Here is an 18,880-nt window from a genome sequence, read left to right as displayed (position 1 = left end):
GTGTCAGAGGTAGGGCCCTAGGTCTGGGGGCTGGGGGGAGGGACATGGGCATCATGGGTAAAGGACCAGAACCTCTGGGACCCTTGCTGTAGGCTGGGGTGGGTACCTCAGATCCTGGAGGGCAAAGCTGATAGTGAGGAGACCACAGAGAATGTATGAAAACGCAGGTGACATGTTGCCTAGAGGTGTGACCTGCTGCCCTGGCCTGGTCAGAAACACACAGGTGTGGACACCCACAGGGCCCACAGTCTGGTGTCCCCTGGAGCAGAGACACACGCACGGGCCTCCCTGGAGAGCCACCCCAGGGGTGCCGCCTGGGGCTGTCAGCCACACACGTGCACGTGGCTCCGGAGAGCCCAGCGGGAATGCGTGCACCTGGCATACAGGGCACACAGCCCCCCACCCCTCTCAGCTCCTCCAAGAACATCCAAAATGGCCCCCAAGTCTTGCCCGGAGGCTGGAGAAGCCAAGGAAGAGGCTCTCCCATCTCCGGTGGATGGAGAGCCAGTCAGCAGCCACCTGGAGCCTCCGGCGGACACACCTGCAGACCTGGTGGCTCCCGCCAGCCGGAGGGACACCAAGCTCAGCTCCACACAAGTGGCCTCCGCCAAGATGCCGTAAGGAGGGAAGGGGGAGGCGGCCGGCCACTCAAACACCAGGCCGGCCGGCGGGTGGGGCCTGATAAGCAGCTGGGGTGCTGGCTTTGCAGACTGGCCCCCGAGTCCCTGGATCCCCACACACTGCGGCTGCTGTGGAGGCAGCGGGAACTGGAGATCCAGGCCCTGCGGTCCCTCCAGAGCCAGCGGGATGCCCGGCGCTCCCGCATCCTGCGCGAGGTGGCTAGCCTTCCACCGGAGAGGTAGCAGCGACAAGCTCGGCCCCGGCCCAACCCAGCCCTGGTCTGGCCCTAACCGCTGGTCTCTGCCTGACCCCAACCCGACCCCTGAGGCTGACCGAGAACCCAGCCTGACCCCAGCCCTGACCCTTACTCTGACCTTTGCCTCTTGTCTGACCCTAATCCCCCACCCTAACCCTGAAAGACTTGATATACTGTCAACCTGCCTAGACCCTGAGCTTGAACATGTCAGTGGGTGCTGAACCCAACCAGGACCGGCCTCCAACCCCGACCTCTCAGTCTTGACTGGCCGGGCCCAGCAGCACACTGTGCCCTGGGGCCCCTCCCGCTCCCCTCCTTGTCTGCCAACCCAGTAGTGGGGGCCACTGAGCTCGCCCCTTCTCCCAGCTCTCACACCCAGGAGAAGCTCCTGCACGTGCAGGTCCAGAAGCTGACTCTGGAGCTAAAAGAGCAAAAGGAGCAGGCCCAGCTGGTGAGAGGGCGGGCAGCTGGGCAGGGGCTGCCTTGGAGGGAGGGGCAGAGTCAGAGAAAGCCCCACCCCACCTGTGGGCTCTCCGGGAGCAGGAGAAAAAGCAGGTGGAGGAGCAGCTGGAGCAGACCAAGACCGTGGTGCAGCACCTCGAGGCCGAGCTGGAGGCCTTGCACAAGTCCTGCCTGGTGACGCTGGCCAGCTCCTCCTGGGTGGGCCGCATGCTGAGGTCATCCACGGGCAGCGTGGAGGTGAGCTGGCCCCGCCCACCCTCCTGCCTCCCAACCCGCGTGACCGGCTTTGAGGCTTTGAGCTCTCGCTGGGGGGCTCTGGCTTGCTGGGGATGCCTGCCCTCCCCGCCCTCAGGCTGCCTCAGGACTGTGGCCTCAGACAGGGAGGAGCCACAAGCCCAGGGATCCGGGCCCACCTGGCAGTCAGCACGTGTCTGCCGTGGGTGCTGGGGAGGCCGAAGGGGAGAGATGTCTTGGGGGGACAGGTGCCCTCCCCCAGCCCCTGCCCACTGGCCTCTGGTCCCTCTTGCAGGTGGTGACTGCGGAGACCCTGCTGGACCTCAGCGACGCCTCTGAACATGATGATGGGAACGAGGTGAGCAAGGTCCCCCACGGGCACCCGTGGCTCTGAGCGAGGGGAGGGCCACATGCCTGTTGCTTCGTGGGCAGGGTTTCCGGCTGGAGGATGTGGACTGGAACGCCATCGCCCATCGATACCCCAACCTCTTGGCCAGCATTCATTCGAGCTCGGAATTCAAGTGACTGTGCTGGGCAGGGAGGGATTCCCCCAGGGGCCTGGGAAGGGAGGGCTGGCCTGGCAGCCGAGGGCCAGCGTCCAAGCACCGCCCTCAGTGCCCCTGGACACGTCACCTGAGTCTTTTGAGAGTCAGTTCTCTGCTCGCTAGAACAGGGTGGGGATGTAGGGAAGGGGTCCGGGCCATCTCTGTCCTTTTCCCAGGCCGGGTCCTGGGGCCCTGGATCACCACTCGGGGTGCCCCGCCGACCGTGGGGAGGCTAGTTGGGGGCTGGGCTGGGTCCGGGGCAGTAGCCCGGCAGCTAGTGAGCAGACTGTGGCCTGCAGGCGCACCTCACGCCGGCAGACCCCGCAGCTCCCGCCCGCCTCACCACCTGAAGAACGTGGCTCCGGGTTGGACAAACCTGAAGAGCGTGCCTCCAGGTTGGGCAAACTGCATTCTGAACGCAAGAGCGTGGAGTGGAGCTCCCTGCCCTTGGTGGGCACCAGCAGCTCGGAGAGCTCGGCTCCGGACTCGGGCGGCCGCCTCCTCCGGAAGGTGACAGGGCGCCCGCCCCAGGCGCCAAGCCACATCTCCTCGGAGCAGATCCAGGTTCGGCCGGGCAGTTCCACCCGAGGCTCGCAGGACTCCCGGCCCCGGAGCTTCATCGGGGACTCGCAGGTCTTCCGCACCAGGAGCTTGCTGAGGATTTCCCAGGACTCCCGGCCCCGGAGCTCCCTCCGCAGCTCCACCAAGGACTCCAAGGCCGACTCTGAAGGTGGCGTGGGGCGGCCTCCCTGCGTTCCCCCCTCTGCCCCGCAGCCCCTGCGGATCTCTGCCCAACGCCCCAAACGAGGCCCCCCAGCTGCCTCGCCTTCACGGTAGCTCCGAGGGAGGCTGCTGGGCGGCTCCTTCCGCCTCTCTGTAGGGATGAGGGGGTCTCGCAGGCCTGTGCTCCCGCTCGGACCCCTCCAAGTGCTAGGAGCTACTCCTCTGCTCCCCTCAGCCCCCGGGGTCCAGCCACCCTCCTGCGCTGGACCCCTGGCGCTGCAGGCCAGCTGGCCTCACAGGAGATGCCCCCAGAAGATGCCCCGTCCGGGGTCGGGCTCCCAAACAGGCCTCCCCTCTCTCGCAGACCGGATCGGCCCGGTGCGCAAGACCCGCGCAGTTTCCGACCAATGGCCGCTGACGCACCCCTGGAGGTGAGGGCGGGAGGCGGGGGGCAGGAGCCATCTCCCCGCCGGAGGGGCCCTGACCAGCCACTCCCGCCCCAGCCGGAAGGGCTCCTGCCTGAAGATCGTGGCCGTGAACCTTCGCGAGAGGTACATCCGCGTCCTCAACCTGTCGATGGAGGAGACGGTGGACCTGGGGGGCTACACGCTGCAGCAGCTCGAGCACGACTTCCCCGTGTACTTGTACCGCTTCCCGCCGCACACGCTGCTGGCGCCGCACCACCACGTCACGGTATGCCCCGCTCCCCCCGAGCCCGCGCGCGCCCGCACCTCGCCGCTCACCCGCGCCCGGCGCCGTCCCCAGGTCTGGGGCAAGGGGTCCGGCAGCGCCAAGAAGCCGCCGCCCTCGTCCGTGGGCCGGGCACCCCGCCACTTCCACCCCAGCCGAAGCTTCGTGACTTTGCTCCTGAGCCCCAAGGGCGAGGTCGGTGCGGGTCCCCGCCGGGAGGCTGGGGGAGGCCTCGCGGGGCGGGGTGACCGAGCGCCCTGCCCGCCCCAGGTCCTCAGCCAGTACCGGGCTCCGCACAGCGTGACCCCCGCCCCGAGGACCTTCGACGACAACACCAGCGTGTCCATCGACCGCTTCCCGCTCCCGGAGGTCCCGCCTGGGGCCGGCTCTCAGGAGCAGGGGCGCCCGCCCCGAGCCCCGCGCCACCATCGGGCGCCCAAGGCCCGGGCCCGGAGCCGCCGGAGGCAGAGGTGGGGACCGTGGGTCCCTGGATCTCCGCCTCTTCCCCAGCCTCGGCCCCCCTCCCCAAACGTCCCCCAGATCCCTGATGCCCCCAAACGTCCCCCAGATTCCGCAGGCCTCGCCCTCGCCCTCGCCAGGCCGTCTCGGGTCATTCGGGGCTCCCCGCAGAACGCCCCTTCCCCAGCCCGGACCGCCCCTTTATCGCGGGCGGGCGCGGGCCCTCACGGCCCCCTCGCCCCATCAGGACACGGGCCCTGCTGCCGCGTCTGACCCCCAGCAAGCTCTTCAGCCCCCGGGAGGTGCCGGCGCCCCCCGAGCGCGCGGAGTCCAACGCGCGGGAGCCTCTGCCCGCCCTGCCCAGTGAGCGTGAGTGCGCGGGGCCCGGAGAGGGAGGGGCGGCCCGGCAGGATGGGCGAGGCCGGCCCGACGGCCTCTTCACCATTGTCCCCCGCAGAGGACGGGCCGGACCTCGCAGACTATCAGGCAGGGAAGGAGCACAGGGTCCGGGTGAGTGCGCGCGTGCGGGGCGTCGCGGGTGGACCGCCCCGCCCTTCTCCGTGCAGCCCCGCCCCTTTATCTCCCCTTCCGCCCAGGCCCCGCCCTTCTCCGTGCAGCCCCGCCCCTTTATCTCCCCTTCCGCCCAGGCCCCGCCCTTCTCCGTGCAGCCCCGCCCCTTTATCTCCCCTTCCGCCCAGGCCCCGCCCCCTTCGTAGCCCCGCCCCCGGCCCCTCACGTCCTCCGGGCGCCCCTCACGCCCGCGCCCCCCAGGTGTGCCGGAAGAGCGTGGACCGGGACTGCCCGATCGTGGCGCTGTCGGTGCAGAGCATGACCGAGAAAAGATTCGGTTTCCGCCTCCTTAGCTGCCCGCCCGTTCCCGTCTACGCGTGTCGGCCGGTGTAGAGCCGGGCTGGGGCGGCCTCTCCGTGACTGTGGCGGCGGCGTGGGGCTGGGCGCCGGGGGGCCACGGGAGACAGCCGTGGGAGGCAGGCCGTGCCAGCTGCATAATTTATTGAACCAACGTCGCCTACGAAGTAAACTGCATTCTGTACACTGAGAGTCGGAAGGATTCTCTTGGTTTCCCGGTGGCCCGGCTCCGTCCCTGCAAGTCCCTTGGGATGGGAGGCCTGGCCGCAGGCTTTAACGCCTAAGGCAAGCGCTTGGCCTGGGCCACAGCTCCAGGGGTGGCTGGAGGGAAGTGGAGGGGCCACTTGGGCCTGGGCCCCATCTGGTCTCTTCCAGGCCTGGGAAGGTTTGCCCCACAGAAGTGGGGGCTGGGCAGTCCGGGCTCTCTCCTGGGCCTCCTCCCTGGTGGTCCCAACTCCCCACTTCTCTCCAGCAAGAGGGGCCTCTCCTGTGCCAGGCCCACCTCCTCCCCCACCTCCTCCCCCCAGGTGATCTGGGTTCCATGAGGCCCTGTCCCAGCCAGCCCGGCAGTGGCTCACACTAGGGGTGGGACTGGGCTGGGGTGAGGGGCTTCAGGCGAGGCAAACACCACAGGGCTGGGGGTCTGGCTGCTGGGTCTGGTGCTGGCCTGGGGCCTGGACATCCTTGGGCTGGAGAGCTCGGGCCTGTGGCCACCTCCAGGGCTGATCTCAGAGCAGCCACCGCAGCCAGGCCCGGACCCAGGCTAGGCCCTGAGCGACCCAGGGCTCTGAGCCGACGCCCCCGGAACTGCAGGTCTTTAGACCCCCAGGAGCTGCCGCCGGAATCAGGTGGCATGGGGACCTTCGGGGGGGAGGGGAGCAGGTGATAGCCCGAGGTCCTGGAAGGCCCTGGAAACCAAGAAAAGAGCATATCAGACAAGGGACCCCCAAGGGATCATGGGGTAGGGGTCGCCACAGGCAGAGCAGAAGTATCCACTGGGGCTCCTCCCCTAACCCTTCGCTCCCCCAAGGCAGTACCTCTGTGCCCTACTCCTGCTCCCGGAGAAGCGGTGGCCCCTCCTCGGGGTCACCTCTGACCCTGGCCTGAGCTGAAGCCACCTCCTGGGCTCTGGCTTTGGCTCACCAGGTCCTGTCCCCAAGGGCCTGCTCACAGGCTGGCTGGCGGCCTCGGCCAGTTCCTAAACCTCTGCTGGAGACCAAAGCCCGCACCCACCTTGGCGGACTGGGCAGTTGTCCGGGGTCACCCAGTGCCTACCTGGACCCAGCCTGGAATGGGGGGCTCTGATACCCCTTCCCCCCTCCTCCAGAGCCCCCAGTGCTGTCATCACTCCAGCCTCGCCTTCTGTCTTCTCTGGTGACTTCTCACCCTCCACCCCTCCACTAGGCGGCTGGCCTTTGACCCCTCTTGACTAGCTGATCTCAGGGTCCACCTCTCCTGCCCCTCCCCCAGGCTGGCAGGTGGAGAGGCAGAGGCTTGGCCCTGTACCTTTGATGGGGCGGGGGAAGGGCAGGAGGGCCATTCAGCCAGCCCTCAGCCTGTGCTCCTGCTTACCATGCCCCTGCCTAGGCTCGCTATCCGGCTGTTCCCCCGCCTGCTTAGACCCTTCCTCCAGGGAGCCTCCTGGGCTGCCCTAGGGGAGGCGGCTCTGCTTCGCAGCCCCTGGGTTTGCTCCATCTGCCCCCGTCATTCGGAAGCCAGTGTCTCTTGGGGAGGAACTCACCTGGCCTGCGTCTGTGGTCTGAGCCCAGCACAGGCCCCGTCTGCAAGATGGAGGGAGGCACCCCTCCCCGTCCGGTGTCCTGCCTGCCAGCTGGGCTCTGTCCCTCTGTGGAGCCTGGCCCTGCTCCCTGAGAGCTGCCCTGGGCCTGTCCTGCTCATTGGCCACGGCCCCTTTCTGGGGTGCCTTCTGTTTCTCGCCCAGCCCTGGTGGCCTTATGGTCCATGGGCTCAGGGGAGGGGCACTTGGGACTGCCCCCTCAGTTGTGAGCCCCCCACCCCAGGAGAGGACCTCCAGGGTCAGAGCCTGCTCCGAGCCCGGGGTGGCGGGGCGGCTGTCCCCCATGGCCTGTGGCTCTCAGTACCTGGGGCCTGGCTTGGGGAGCCGGGGGAAATCTTGGGCTCAGCCTTGTCCTCTGGTTCTTCAGGGCCCCGCCGTGGGCCCCGGGGGGCTGCTGCCCCTGCCGGCCCAGAGTCCAGGCGCCTGCAGGGGAGAGGGCCAGGGTGGGGCAGGGGCAGGGGCTGCAGCCCCGCCCGCCTTGGAGCCATTCCCAAATGAGTGTGACCGCCATGGCACCCAGCCTCAGGCTCCCATGACCAGCTCCTCCGGCCGTCCTGGGGACCGGTGACTGCTCAGCCACGCAGCCCCAGCCGGGACCCCCCACCAGACAGGACACACATGGCAGGGCTCCGTGCAGGGACAAGCACCCACCGCAGCTGCAGTTCCCTCCACGCCCGAAGTCCAGCCAATGCCAGGAGGTCCCGGCTGTCTGCAGGGTCAGGCCCTGGGGTGGAGGCCCTGGTGGCCAGGTCTTCAGGCCTGTGTGGGGGCAGCTGCTCTGGGGGCACCCAGGTCTGAGAAGGGAAAGGGCTGGTTTGGGGGCATGGAGGGGACCGGGCGGGCAGCAGGCTGGGGCGGGGAGAAAGACTATTCGGCTGCAGAGGGCGCGGGAGAGCGGGGCCTGGCCCCGCAGTGGCTGTAGCTCAGGGCACTGGCAGGCCAGGATGCTGTCCACTCTGGAGGAGGGCCCAGGATGCCAGTCGGTTCTGGGGAGCGAAGCCCAGGACACTGGTGCCCTGTGCGTGCTGGGTCCCGGCTCCTGGGGGACAGGGCGTACCTGGCAGCGGTGCTGACGCTCCCGAAGGCCCTTGGTGGGGTTTCCGCAGAGGACCTGGCCGGAGCCTGGGGAAGGAGGAGTGGCTGGGCCTGAGTTGGGTTGAGGGGCTGCAGGGTCCACTTCCTGCCGAGGGGGCGGGGCAGTTACCGTGGGTGAGGTTGCTGGTGTCATCCTCTGGGGCTGTGTCCTTGGGAAGCAGAGCCTCGGGCACGGGTCCCCCAGGGCCCAGCAGGGAGAGGGGCCAAGGCCTGGCAGCCCGGGGCTGGAGCTCGGGCCGGGATAGCTCAGGGCCGAATCTTCCAATGGGGTCTCCGTGCGGATGATCTGCCCGAAGGTCCAAATCAGAGGTCACCAATGACCCCGCCCGCTGGCCAGCCCGAGAGCCCCCCAAGGCTCTGTCCACAGACCAGGGACCCCGGCCCCCAACATCTGTGTGTCCGGGGCCCAGGTTTTGGACCGCCTCTTCCTCTTCTGAGGGGTGTGGGGGCCCCAGCCAGGCGCTGCTCACAGGGAGTGTCCTGGCCTGGGGGCCGGTGTGCGGGCTCTGGGATGCCTGGTTAAGGCTGAGAAGAGACAGTACCTGAGGCGGCCATCTCTGAGGGGCCTGGGGACGTGGGGGCTGGCGGTGGAGAGCTTTTGTCTTAGGGGAGGCACGGGCAGAGACCTCTCCTTGCAGCCCTTGCCGAGGCCGGGATGGGGGGAGGGTGGCTGCGTACCCAGCTTGGGCAGCAGGCTGTCCAGGACACTGCCCTCCTTGATGGCCTCCTTCACCAGGAGCCAGTCCTGGTCCAGCTTCCGGGCGGCGGGCAGGCCCGTCTGCGTGGCGGGCATCTCGTCCAGGACCTGCAGCTGGGGGATGAGCTTCCTCACCTGTGCCCGGTAGTTGTAGCCCGGGGGCACCTGTGGGCAGAGAGGGGTGGCGGGCCGTGGGCCGTGGGCCCTTCAGGCCCGCTGAGTCCTGGGGCCACGTGCCCCAGACCCACGGTGGGTGGGGTAGGGCTGGTGCCTGGGTCATTCTTGGGCAGCAGGGACTTGGGCGACTTGGGTTCTCACCCAGGTGCTCTCACTGTCCAGGTCCACGGCCAGGATCCAGTGGTGCCCTCTGGCCTGGGGAGCTGCCCTGAGCTCAAAGCGCTGGCCCAGTTGGCCAGAGCAGATGGCAGCTGGCAGGGCAGGGGGTGTGAGCAGCAGTGTGCACAGCAGTGCAGGGGCGTGTACAGCTGTGGGTGTGCAGAGGCTTGCAGGCTGTGTGTGTGTGTGTGTGTGTGTGTACACACAATTCTATGTGCAAAAGGTACAGAGCGTGCGTGGTTCCACGTGGCCTGTGCACGTGGCCCTGTGGGGTTTGTCCAGCCCAGGAGGGTGCGCTGGCAGCTGCCAGGCCTCTAGCTCACAGTGAACGAGCCACAGGGTGCAGGCGGCCCCCAGGCCATGGGAGGGGCTAAGGACCCGAGCCACAGAGCGCCCGCCTCCCTCCGCCGGCACGCACCTGGCTGGAGGGGCTTGGCTGCAGGCACACCAGGTTGCCCTCCAAGGTGAGCATGGCCAGCCGCGGGCACAGCTGCAGGTAGCGCACCTGCCCCAGGTCCTCCACGTTGTTGCCCTCGAGGTCTAGCACCTCCAGCTGCTCGAGCAGGCAGAGCGGGCTGAGGTCCGAGACGTTGTTGTAGGAGACGTACAGTTCCTGGGGCGGCACGGAACGTCAGCCAGGGCCTGGCGGGCGCCCTCCCCCGCCCAGGGCACCGCACGCCCACCTTCAGGGCCAGGAAGGAGCCGATGCCATCCAGGTCAGTCAGGCCACAGCGAGCCAGCCACAGCACCTGCAGGCGGCCCAGGGAGGTGCCCAGGTCTCTGCAGAGGGCAGGTTGGGTGGTCAGTGCTTCCTAGGGTGGCGGGCCATGCCTCGTGCCCAGCCACACCCACACCTGCTGCCCCCGGGTCCACGGCAGGTGTGAGCGTGGCTCGTGGCAGCCCCTGGTCTCGGGCAGGCAAAATGGAGGGCCCGGGCCGCGCTCGTGCTGGGCAGCTCAGCCCAGCCTCCCCACACCAGGCAGGGGGTACCCCGCGCCCCACCCGTGGTCCCGGGAGGGCACTCACCGCACGGAGCCCAGGCGGCTGTCATTCAACTTCAGTTGGCTGAGGTTGGGCAGGTGCACCCCTGTGGGCCGCAGGGAGGAGGTCAGAGGCCCGCCCGCCTGCCCCCCGGCCCCCTCTGCACCCTCGCGGCCCCTCTGCCCGGCTGCCCGTGGCTTCTCTGAGGCGGGTGCAACGTTTCCTTTTCCTTTTGCGGCCAGGCTCAAATGAGGGGTGCGGCGTGGGGCGCAGGAGGCGTGCCTGAACCCACGGGGCCACATGGAGGCCTCCAGGAGCTGGTCTGGAGGAGGGGAGCCAGCGGGCATGGGCGGGGCCACCAAAGTTTGGGTCCCACCCCCAGCCACCTCCCAAGGCCCGCCCATGGGCACCCCAGCCCGTGTCCCTGAGCACCCCAAAGTCCCCAGGAAAGGGTTCTGAGCTACTGACTCCTACCACGGAATGGGTACTGGCCCTGAGACAGAGTCCCCAACCCCTGGCAAGGGGAATGCGGGGCGGGCCCGTGGGGTGCAGGGAAGGCCCGTGGGGTGCAGGGAAGGCCCGTGGGGTGCAGTGGTCCAAAGAGCAGAGCCTGGAGGCAGGGCCCGAGCGAGCAGGCCCTCAAAGAGCGGTCTGGCCTTGACCGTGGTGGGTGCGCACAGCGAGGGGCTCTTACCGAAGTTGCCCAGGCTGTGCTCACGGGTATCCACGCACATCTCCAGCGTGCTCACCAGCCGCAGGTCGTCCACCTGGGCCAGGGCCTGCTGCAGGACCACGGGGGGCTCAGCCCTGGGGACTGGACAGTGGGCACTCCCTCCCAGCGCCCCTCCTTGGTGGCCCTCCTGGCCTGTCCCAGCCTTGCCTGTGTGAGAGGCTCCCGGCGTGTGGTGCTGGGCAGGTGACAAGGCCAGGTGCACCTCCAGGCCCAGCCAAGGTGCCATGGGGTCACTGCCCTGCCGGACCCTGCTCCTGGCACTCCCTGGGCATAGCCAGGCCAGACCCAGTCCCACCCTGTCCTGCTGTCCGGGGCGGGGGCTGCGAGGGACGGGAGCTGGTGGTGGGCCCCTTCCCATGTGACAGCTGCCTGCTGGACTGGGGCGCCGGGAGGTGGGGCAGCGGGAGGCACGGGGACCGGGCCTGTGGGAGTGTCCCGTCCACCTGCAGTGACCAGACAACGAGGACCCTTCTCCACGCTGGTCAGGAAGGTGGGCGACTCAGGCAGCCAGGCTGTGTGCTGGCGGGTGCATCACCCCGTGGGTCCAAGGAACCCTCCAGGGTGAGGGTGGGTGCGGCCATGGAGGGCTTGGCAGCGGCAGCGGCCGCCCCTCACCGCGGCCGATGGTCGGCAAGAAGCGTGGCCAGAAAGGGAGGTGGGGTGCTGGGAGGTGCAGGGCTGCCCGGGAGGCCACCGGCGGGGACCTGTAGTCAGGGGGCTCAGTAGAACCTGCTGGCCTGAGGGTGGGGCGATGGCAGGAACACCCCTCCCCGCGCCCCGCTTTGGGACAAAGCCTTCATCAGCTGCCCCAGAGATGGCCCTGCCAGCTCTCGTCTCCTTTTTCCCCGTACGTGGCACCTGCGGGCCCAAGTCCTCAGTCCTGAGAGCCCAGGGCACAGCGGCGCTCCGCAAACACCTGGGGAGTTCCTGCCTCGCTCAGCCCCCGCTGGGGCCTGACATCTGTCGCCACGCAGCTGGGCTCGGCCCCAGGGGCGAAGCAGGCACAGGGACACCCCTCAAACAGGCAAGGCCAGCAGGGCCGGGCCGGGGCAGGCGGACACCAGCCTGGAACATGGCCCGCGCAGGCCCGGCAGCCTGAGCCGGCCCGTCCCCCCCACTCACCAGCCGGGCAGCTGATAGGCACTCCTCCGCCAGCCGCTTGCCGTGGCCGTCCCTGTGGCCGCCCGGGGACTTGCTCTGTGGGCGGGGGTTGTACGGGCCCTGCCAGCTCAGCTCCCGCACCAGGACACGGGCCATGCTGGGCCGAGGCCCAGGGGCCTGCTCCAGGTCTGGTCCATTCACATCCAACCTGCGGAGGCCAAGGCAGGGGAGGGTCGGCCCTCACAGCCGTCACGGCCCCACACGGCCCCAGGTCCGGAGAAGGCCCAGTGGGGTCCTCACCAGCCCAGCCTGCCGGCGGCCTCGCTGTCCCTCCCTGGGCCTCGGCTCACACCCCGGTCTGGGCAGGTCACCCTCCCTGTGTGCCTTCCGGGTCCATGGGAGGAGTCTTGCTCTGGCAGCATTTGCTTAGCTGCCCGCTGTGACCAGCAGCAAGACCCTGCCTCAGCCTGTCTATGCTTCCTCCACCCGATGGTCTCTGAGCCTGGGGGGCCCAGGACCGGGGTCTCAGGCATACCCCCCACCCACCCCTGTGCCCAAGGAGCCCCCTCACCTGGAGGCAGAAGTCTTTTCCCACTGTGGGTCAAACATCCGGGCATGGGGGTGGCATGTGGCCCCAGGCGGCACCTGCAAGAGAGAGGAGGGTGGGCCAGGTCACTGTGCCCGGGGGACCCGGACAGGCTGGGCCAGGGCCACGGGGCCCAGAAGCGAGCAGGCGCAGAAGTGGCAGGCTGTCAGCCTGCTCCTTTCCACCGCACTGATGGAGGACCTGGCCTGGCCGATGAGGCAGACCGCCAGGTGGGTGAGAGATGGGGTCCTTCCGGTGCTAATGCCTGGCCCTCATTCAAACCCCCACTTCCTCTACCCCGAACCCACCCTCTCTCCAAAAGGGGTTCTGGCTCTACTGCCCGGTCCGTCCCCCGTGGGCTGGCCTCTGTAGCCCCTGCCCCTCCTGCACTCCCCACGCCGCAGGCGCTGGGGACCACCTGCTCCTGGCTCACCTGGCTTTGCTCCTTAAAGACACAGATGCCTGTGCTGGGCCCCAGACCCTGGGATCACCTCTCGGGCCAGCACCACAAGTCTGCCTGGAATGTCCTGCCAGGCTCAGGCCACCGGGAGGCTGCAGGCTGGCCAGGCTCAGTTCCTGGGGTGCTCACCGGCAGCCCTGGGATAGGCCCAGCACCCTCTTCCCTGTGTGCCTGAGAGCCTCTCGCTGCAGGGCCTGCCCTGGAGTAGGGCCAGAGGGTCTGTCCAGTTTCGCCCAAAGGTCTTGGGGTCCAGCAGGGCCTGGGTTGGAGGCTGTGGCTCCCATCTCGGCACTGTCCCCTCACTTTCATGCTGGCCCGAATCTGTCCACACTGTTCCCGGCCTGTTCCCACCCTGCCGGACACTCCGCGAGTCCCCCACTCTGGAGACCTGAGCCTCTGTCCACGACCCAGGTAGTGCCAGCCCGTGGCCTGCTCATCAGCGGAGTCCCCTCCACCTCTCCATCCTTCACCACCCCGAGAGGCTCTGAAGCCAGGGCCTACTCCCCCCCAGTCCCCACCAGGGAGACCCCCACCCCCGCAGGGTCTGCTCCCGGCCTCCTCTCCCCCCCACCCCCGGGGGCAGGGCTTGGCCCCTCCTATCTCAGTGACGGGAGCCTCTCAAAGCACAGCCCGGGGGGCGGGGGTGCAGGCAGGGTCCCCAGGGGACCAGACTTAACTTCTGGGGCATCACTGAGTCCCCCACTGACATTGCAGCTTAGTCCTCGCACCCGCCCCTTGTCCTGTCCACCCTCTGGCACCAGGGAGACAGCGAAGTCAGAGGCCCGTGACCCACGGACGCGCTGGCCCTCACCTGAGGGCTCCGCCCCAGTGCCCGGCCCTGCGGGCTCGGCCCTGGGCACCCTCCGCCGCCGGGCGCTCTCTCCGATTCCGGGTTGTTCTTCCGGCCGCGGGGTTGCGGGACCTGGGCGCCATAGCAACAGGGGCAGGACCTCATTTGAATAATCAAATATTCATGAGCCGCCGAACCGTCTAGGCTCCGCGGGGCCGAGACACACCCCTTAGCAACGGTTGCTATGGCAGGCTGTCGCGGGGGCGGAGAGGGCAAGGTCGGGGGCGAGCGCAGGGGTGGGGCTCCGGGCGGGTGCACCCCGCACGTGCGAGGGCGCCCCTCGGGCTGAGGTGAAGGCAGGACGCCGTCAGACCGGGGTGGCGCGCAGGCCGGCCGGGGTCTGCCGCCCGCGGAGGCGATCTGTGGGGGGCGCCGTGAGAGCCGTCCGAGCGCGGGGTTCACCTCCGCCGGCAGGTGCGGCAGATGTCACCTCCAAAGGAAGCGCTGTGGGCAAGGACCCCCGAGGACAAGGGAAGTGAAGACCTGGACGCCTGAAGGCGAGGCCCGGTCCGCGTCCGCGAGCGTCGGGCGCCATCCGGGACCTGCTCTAGCCGCGGCCCCGAGCGCGGGACGGCCCGCCCGGCACCGCCGCAGCACGTGGGGTCGGCGCCGTCGTGGGGGGGGGACGGCCCCCCAGGGGTCCCCAAGGTCAAGGCCTGCAGCGGGGTGAGCTGCGGGAGGGGCTGGGTGGCGCGGCAGAGGCTGGGGTGCTGGCTGAGCGTGTATCGCACCGTTCCTTCTAGTGAATAGAGGGGGTCCGTGCGTTACTTTGACATTTTTGAATCATGTTAGAAACGTCTTTTTGAGAGTCCTGACAAGAGCCGGCTGGTGCTTTGATGGGGGCGGTGGGGGGGGCTCAGTTCACAGCCTACCGCAACTGTGGGGCTGATTTGTGGGGCGCCGTTGGTTAACTGGGCCGCACCGCGAGCTTCCGCAGGGCTGGATGTCTGGGTTTGGGGAGCTGGCAGGCCGGCAGTCTGTGGGGCCTGCCCAGGTTGGGGGAGGAGGCGAGGGGGTATGGGGCTGCGCGCTCCGGGAGAAGCAAGATCCCGGTGCTTACGGGGCAAAAAGACTGGGCCGGACTCGCTCGTCTGCGGGCTCAGATGCCCCCGCTCAGCCCAGGCGCTCCTGCACTGCCCGCCCCTGGGTGCACGACCACGCCCGGCCTGCGGCCCCCGCCGAAGCTGCCCAGCGTCCTGGGAGGGAGGAAGCGGCCACCCCAGAGCCGCCTGCGGGGAAGGGGGTGCAGGGCTCGGCGCGCTCCACCCTCCCGGGGGGCTGTTTTCCGCTCCAGGGCCCTCGGCGGGCTGCGCGGCGCCGGGAAGACCTCGGAGGGCGTGGACGCGGCCGTGCGCGCCGTCGAGGTGCGGAGGAGCCGGCGCGGGGCTCGCGGAGCGGCTCCTGGGCCTCGAGCGGGACGCCGGCGACCCCGCCCCAGACCACACCCGCCCGCCGACTCGCTTCCCAGTGCGGTCTCTGTCTCCCTGGGAGTCCGCCCTGTTTCCGGGAGAGTCCGGGGCCTCCCCGAGAGCTGTCGCCCGGGACCCTCGGCTCCCGCCCCGATGACCTCCTCCAGCGCCGGCGGCGACAGCCCCCAAGGCCGCGGCCCACGAGGGCCAACCAACCCGGCACCGCCCTCCGCGCCTCCTGCTCCCGGAAGCCCCGCCCGCCACCGCCCCTGACGGGCGGGCCGGTAGACCAACCGGAGCGTGGCTGGGCGGGGCTGGAGGCAGGGTCCTGGGCGCACGGCCAATGGCAGGCCGCGCAGGGCTAATGGACGGATGCGGGGCGGGGCGGGGCGTGCGCGGCCGGGGCGAGTGTCCGCCGCCCGCGCTCGAGTCCGCCGTCCGCAGCCGGAGCCGCACCCGCCGCGGTCGGAGCCCATGCACCGGGGGAGTCGCGCGCTCCGGCCCCCGCCCCGGCCCCGGGGGTAGTCGTGCCTGTGAGCGGTGAGTGCGGCGGGGGGCGCCTGCGGCGGGAGCGGGTGTTGGAGTCGGGCGGCGGGGCCGAGCGGCCCGGAGCCGGGAGCCGCCGTCCTCGCTGGGCGCGCGGGGGCGCAGGTGAGCCGCGGGCGGGGCGCTGCGGCTCGGGGTCGGGGCTGCGGGCGCCGGGGCGCCGGGTGTGCCTCGTCCCGGCCGGCTCCTCGGGCTCCGTTTTCCTGGCTCCGTCCTCCCGGGCCCCCCAAGTGCCCTCAGCTAGTGTGCGGGGCTGCTCTGCGCCGCGGCCTCCTGGGCCACGCTCTAGGCGGGGTCTCCCACCCTCCACAGCCCCAGGATCCCAGTCTGAGGGTTAGGACGCCCGCTGTTCTCACGAGGGCACCCCCTCATTAAACATCACAAGTTGGAGACACCCTAAGTAGAGCCTCGGCCTCAGGCCCTTCCTTCCCACCTGTCTCGCTGCTCCCACCCCTCCTGTGTGTCTCCTGTTGGCGAACCTGTGCTTCCCTGAAGCCCTGGCCCCCTGGCCTCCTCATCCGCCTGGTTTTCTCCCAAGTTCCCAGGGCAGGACCACACCCCGGGTTCCCCTGTCCTAACCGCGGGTGTCCTCCGCAGCTCACTGAGCCCACCGGGCCGGGTTGGGTTCTTCCTGTGCCTGGAACAGCTCCTGGCATGCAGTAGGCGCTCGGGAGTACTTGCCGAGTGCACCCATGCGCCTGGTGGGCCCGGGCCGCCGAGGGTTGGCACTGGCCTGCCCGGGCACGTTGCTGTGCGCTGCTCCGTGGCAGGACCTGTTCCTGTAGGGAGGGGGCCCTGTAACCTCAGCCCGAGGCACCTCCAGTCCGGGCTTTCTGCCTACCCAGCAGCTTCTAATTTGGGTGCATGGTCGGGAGAGCTCTCCGCTGTCAGCCCTGCAGGGGGGCCAGCCTGCCGCCGCTCACGGTCACTGAGTGCGGCTGCAGATGCCACAGGTGGGCCGCGGGCCGTTGTTCCGGCTGCCACCCCTCTCACCTGGATGTTGGGGCCCCGAGCTCCACAGGTCTGCCCGATGGGGCCTGGGTGTGGCTGACAGGCTTCCTCGGCAGGTGGGACAGGAGGCGGCCGCAGCGCCGCGAGCCGCGGCCCCGGAGCGATGACCGAGTATAAGCTGGTGGTGGTGGGGGCCGGCGGCGTGGGGAAGAGCGCCCTGACCATCCAGCTCATCCAGAACCACTTCGTGGACGAGTACGACCCCACCATCGAGGTGAGCGGCCGCTCCTCACCCGCACCGCTCCCTCGGGGGCTGCCTCCTGCCTGCCCCGCAGGAGCCGTCCCCTTGGCGAGGACCTGGGGAGCACAGGCCGGGCTGGTGCTGCTGCTGCCACCCCCCCCAAGGAGGGGTCCCTGAGCAGAGTCCTCCCACAGGACTCCTACCGGAAGCAAGTGGTCATTGACGGGGAGACGTGTCTGCTGGACATCCTGGACACGGCGGGCCAGGAGGAGTACAGCGCCATGCGGGACCAGTACATGCGCACCGGCGAGGGCTTCCTCTGTGTGTTCGCCATCAACAACGCCAAGTCCTTCGAGGACACCCACCAGTACCGGTGAGCTGCCCGCCTCGGGCCGCCCTGTCCTCCGCGTGTGCGCCTGGATGCAGCTGTGCCTGCAGCCGCCAGCCAGCTCACACCTTCCTCCTTGCAGAGAGCAGATCAAGCGGGTGAAGGACTCGGACGACGTGCCCATGGTGCTGGTCGGGAACAAGTGTGACCTGGCTGCGCGCACCGTGGAGTCTCGGCAGGCGCAGGACCTCGCCCGCAGCTATGGCATCCCCTACATTGAGACTTCCGCCAAGACGCGCCAGGTGAGCTGGCACCCCGCCCACAGCTAGCCAGGGCCCCGCCCCGCCCCGCCCCGCCAGGGAGCCTTGCTCATTGCCCCCCTCCCTCACCACAGGGCAGCCGCTCTGGCTCTGGCTCCGGGACCCTCTGGGATCCTCCGGGACCCCCGTGACCCAGCTGCCCCTCGCGCTGTAAGTCTCCCGGGACAGCAGGGCAGCGAGGGAGGCCAGGGCCGGGGTCAGGGCTGAAACAGCTCTAGGGGAAGGTAGAGGTGGAGGTCCCTGGAGAGAGCTGTCTTGAGCCAGGCCGGAGCGGTGACCCTGGGGCCCCAGCCCCTTTGCCCGCAGGGTGCCTCGATCCCTTAGCGGGAGGGCTGTTGGGGACAAGGGCAGTAGCTCACAGGTGGGCACAGGGTGGTCAGGCTCAGAGCCAGGCCTGGGGCCACCCTGCCCCGGGGGGAGCTGCTGAGGAGCAGGTGTCTGATGGGGGGCCCTGAGGCAGTGAGAGGAGCAGCGCACGGCTCTTTGTGGGTGCAGGTGGGGAGGGGCTGGGATTCTGCTGGAGCTTATGGCGGGGTCCCTAGGTCTCCATGTCTCCTCCCCTGCTGGGCCCTCAGGCCGAGGCGCCGAGGCCCCGAGTCCCCTCTGAGCGGCTCCTTCTCCCCAGGGCGTGGAGGACGCCTTCTACACGCTGGTGCGCGAGATCCGGCAGCACAAGGTGCCCAAGCCGAGCCCGCCAGACGAGGGCGGCCCCGGCTGCATGAGCTGCAAGTGCCTGCTCTCCTGACGTCCCCGCGCGGCCTGTGTGCCCACCCCGCACAGGAGCCCCGGAGGTGCCGGATGCTGGGAGGAGGGGAAGGAAGGAAGGAAGGAAGGAAGGAAGTACTGCCAGAGCCTGGCCATCCAGGGCTGGGGGACAGAGTGACCGCGGACCTCCCAGGACGCTTTGCACAGACTGGAGAACTGAGGCCGCCGGCCCCAGCCGCGCCTCTATTTGCAGCCCGTCCCGGCCCCCTGGGCGCAGGTTCAGTTGCAGTAAATTATTTGATGGTCTTGACCCTGGCGTCTGGCCAGCTATGGTGTGTGGTCTCTCGTGGGGTGGGGGGTCAGGGGGGCCTCGGACCTCAGCTTCCTCCAGCCAGTGGCCCCTCGGCCTGAGTCGTCACCCTGCTGCCCTCTCTGTTGAGGGTCTGGCCCGGCCTGCCTGTCCCTTTCCGGGGTGCCCTGTTGCTCCCAGAGCCGACTCCCGTCACCGACCCAGGTGGCTTTGTGGGGCGCAGGTGGCCACATACCTCTCTGAGGGCCCGTCCTACCACCACAGGGGGCTCGTTCTCATGCAGACTGCGTCAGGCCCAGGGCATCATGGGGAACGCTTCAGGTCCCGCCGGAAGTCAGCAGGCTGGGTGAGCTCCTTCCTGGGCCGCGTGGCTGGCGCAGAGTGTGCCCTGTGGTGTTCTCATGGCTGCCCTGGCTGACCCTGATTACCCCCAGGCTGCTGACCCCCCAGGCTGCTGACCCCCAGGGTCAGCCCCAACCTGGTTTTCCAAGTCAGAGCAGGAGAGGAGGTGCACAGGACCGGGGCTCTCCCTACTCCTGTGACCCCGAGCGGGTGAATCAGGAGGGCCCTGTGCTG

At 69.3% G+C, this 18,880-nt stretch overlaps 3 protein-coding genes across 6 annotated transcripts; 2 read left to right on the top strand and 1 right to left on the bottom strand.

Moving 5' to 3' along the window:
• The first annotated feature begins 403 nt into the window (after positions 1-403).
• Positions 404-5,041, top strand: LMNTD2 (lamin tail domain containing 2). The gene is made up of 14 exons (XM_028136561.2): positions 404-617; positions 710-859; positions 1,244-1,328; positions 1,421-1,576; positions 1,869-1,931; positions 2,006-2,094; positions 2,418-2,848; positions 3,206-3,272; positions 3,345-3,534; positions 3,607-3,726; positions 3,802-4,001; positions 4,238-4,359; positions 4,448-4,500; positions 4,762-5,041. Exons 1-14 carry the CDS (start codon positions 433-435, stop codon positions 4,891-4,893), a joined length of 2,043 nt encoding a protein of 680 aa, XP_027992362.2. The 5' UTR covers positions 404-432; the 3' UTR covers positions 4,894-5,041.
• LRRC56 (leucine rich repeat containing 56) lies at positions 4,985-15,171 on the bottom strand. Of its 2 annotated transcripts, none has more exons than XM_054724915.1 (14): positions 15,120-15,171; positions 13,456-13,566; positions 12,170-12,243; positions 11,620-11,806; positions 10,459-10,546; positions 9,810-9,870; positions 9,467-9,563; positions 9,202-9,396; positions 8,429-8,612; positions 7,860-8,036; positions 7,713-7,777; positions 7,307-7,449; positions 6,960-7,078; positions 4,985-5,765 (listed from the first exon to the last, which is right to left on the bottom strand). In XM_054724915.1, exons 3-14 carry the CDS (start codon positions 12,205-12,207, stop codon positions 5,437-5,439), a joined length of 1,683 nt encoding a protein of 560 aa, XP_054580890.1. In that variant the 5' UTR covers positions 12,208-12,243; positions 13,456-13,566; positions 15,120-15,171; the 3' UTR covers positions 4,985-5,436. The 2 variants fall into 2 exon arrangements, with proteins under 2 accessions (XP_054580890.1, XP_054580889.1); XM_054724914.1 differs by lacking the exon at positions 15,120-15,171 and adding an exon at positions 13,897-13,976.
• Positions 15,172-15,282: 111 nt separating this feature from the next.
• On the top strand, positions 15,283-18,304 carry HRAS (HRas proto-oncogene, GTPase). 3 transcript variants are annotated; one of them, XM_054724918.1, is made up of 6 exons: positions 15,283-15,443; positions 16,517-16,674; positions 16,836-17,014; positions 17,112-17,271; positions 17,364-17,439; positions 17,915-18,006. In XM_054724918.1, exons 2-5 carry the CDS (start codon positions 16,564-16,566, stop codon positions 17,418-17,420), a joined length of 507 nt encoding a protein of 168 aa, XP_054580893.1. In that variant the 5' UTR covers positions 15,283-15,443; positions 16,517-16,563; the 3' UTR covers positions 17,421-17,439; positions 17,915-18,006. The 3 variants fall into 3 exon arrangements, with proteins under 3 accessions (XP_054580893.1, XP_054580891.1, XP_054580892.1); XM_054724916.1 differs by lacking the exon at positions 17,364-17,439 and having other exon boundaries at positions 17,915-18,304; XM_054724917.1 differs by lacking the exons at positions 15,283-15,443; positions 17,364-17,439 and adding an exon at positions 15,483-15,554 and having other exon boundaries at positions 17,915-18,304.
• The last annotated feature ends 576 nt before the right edge of the window (positions 18,305-18,880 follow it).

The sequence above is a fragment of the Eptesicus fuscus genome, chromosome 13 (assembly GCF_027574615.1).
Source record: "Eptesicus fuscus isolate TK198812 chromosome 13, DD_ASM_mEF_20220401, whole genome shotgun sequence".
In the NCBI taxonomy this organism is placed as follows: domain Eukaryota; kingdom Metazoa; phylum Chordata; class Mammalia; order Chiroptera; family Vespertilionidae; genus Eptesicus; species Eptesicus fuscus.
Note: the sequence above shows the minus strand (reverse complement) of the source record. Positions and strands in the feature narration are given on the sequence as shown.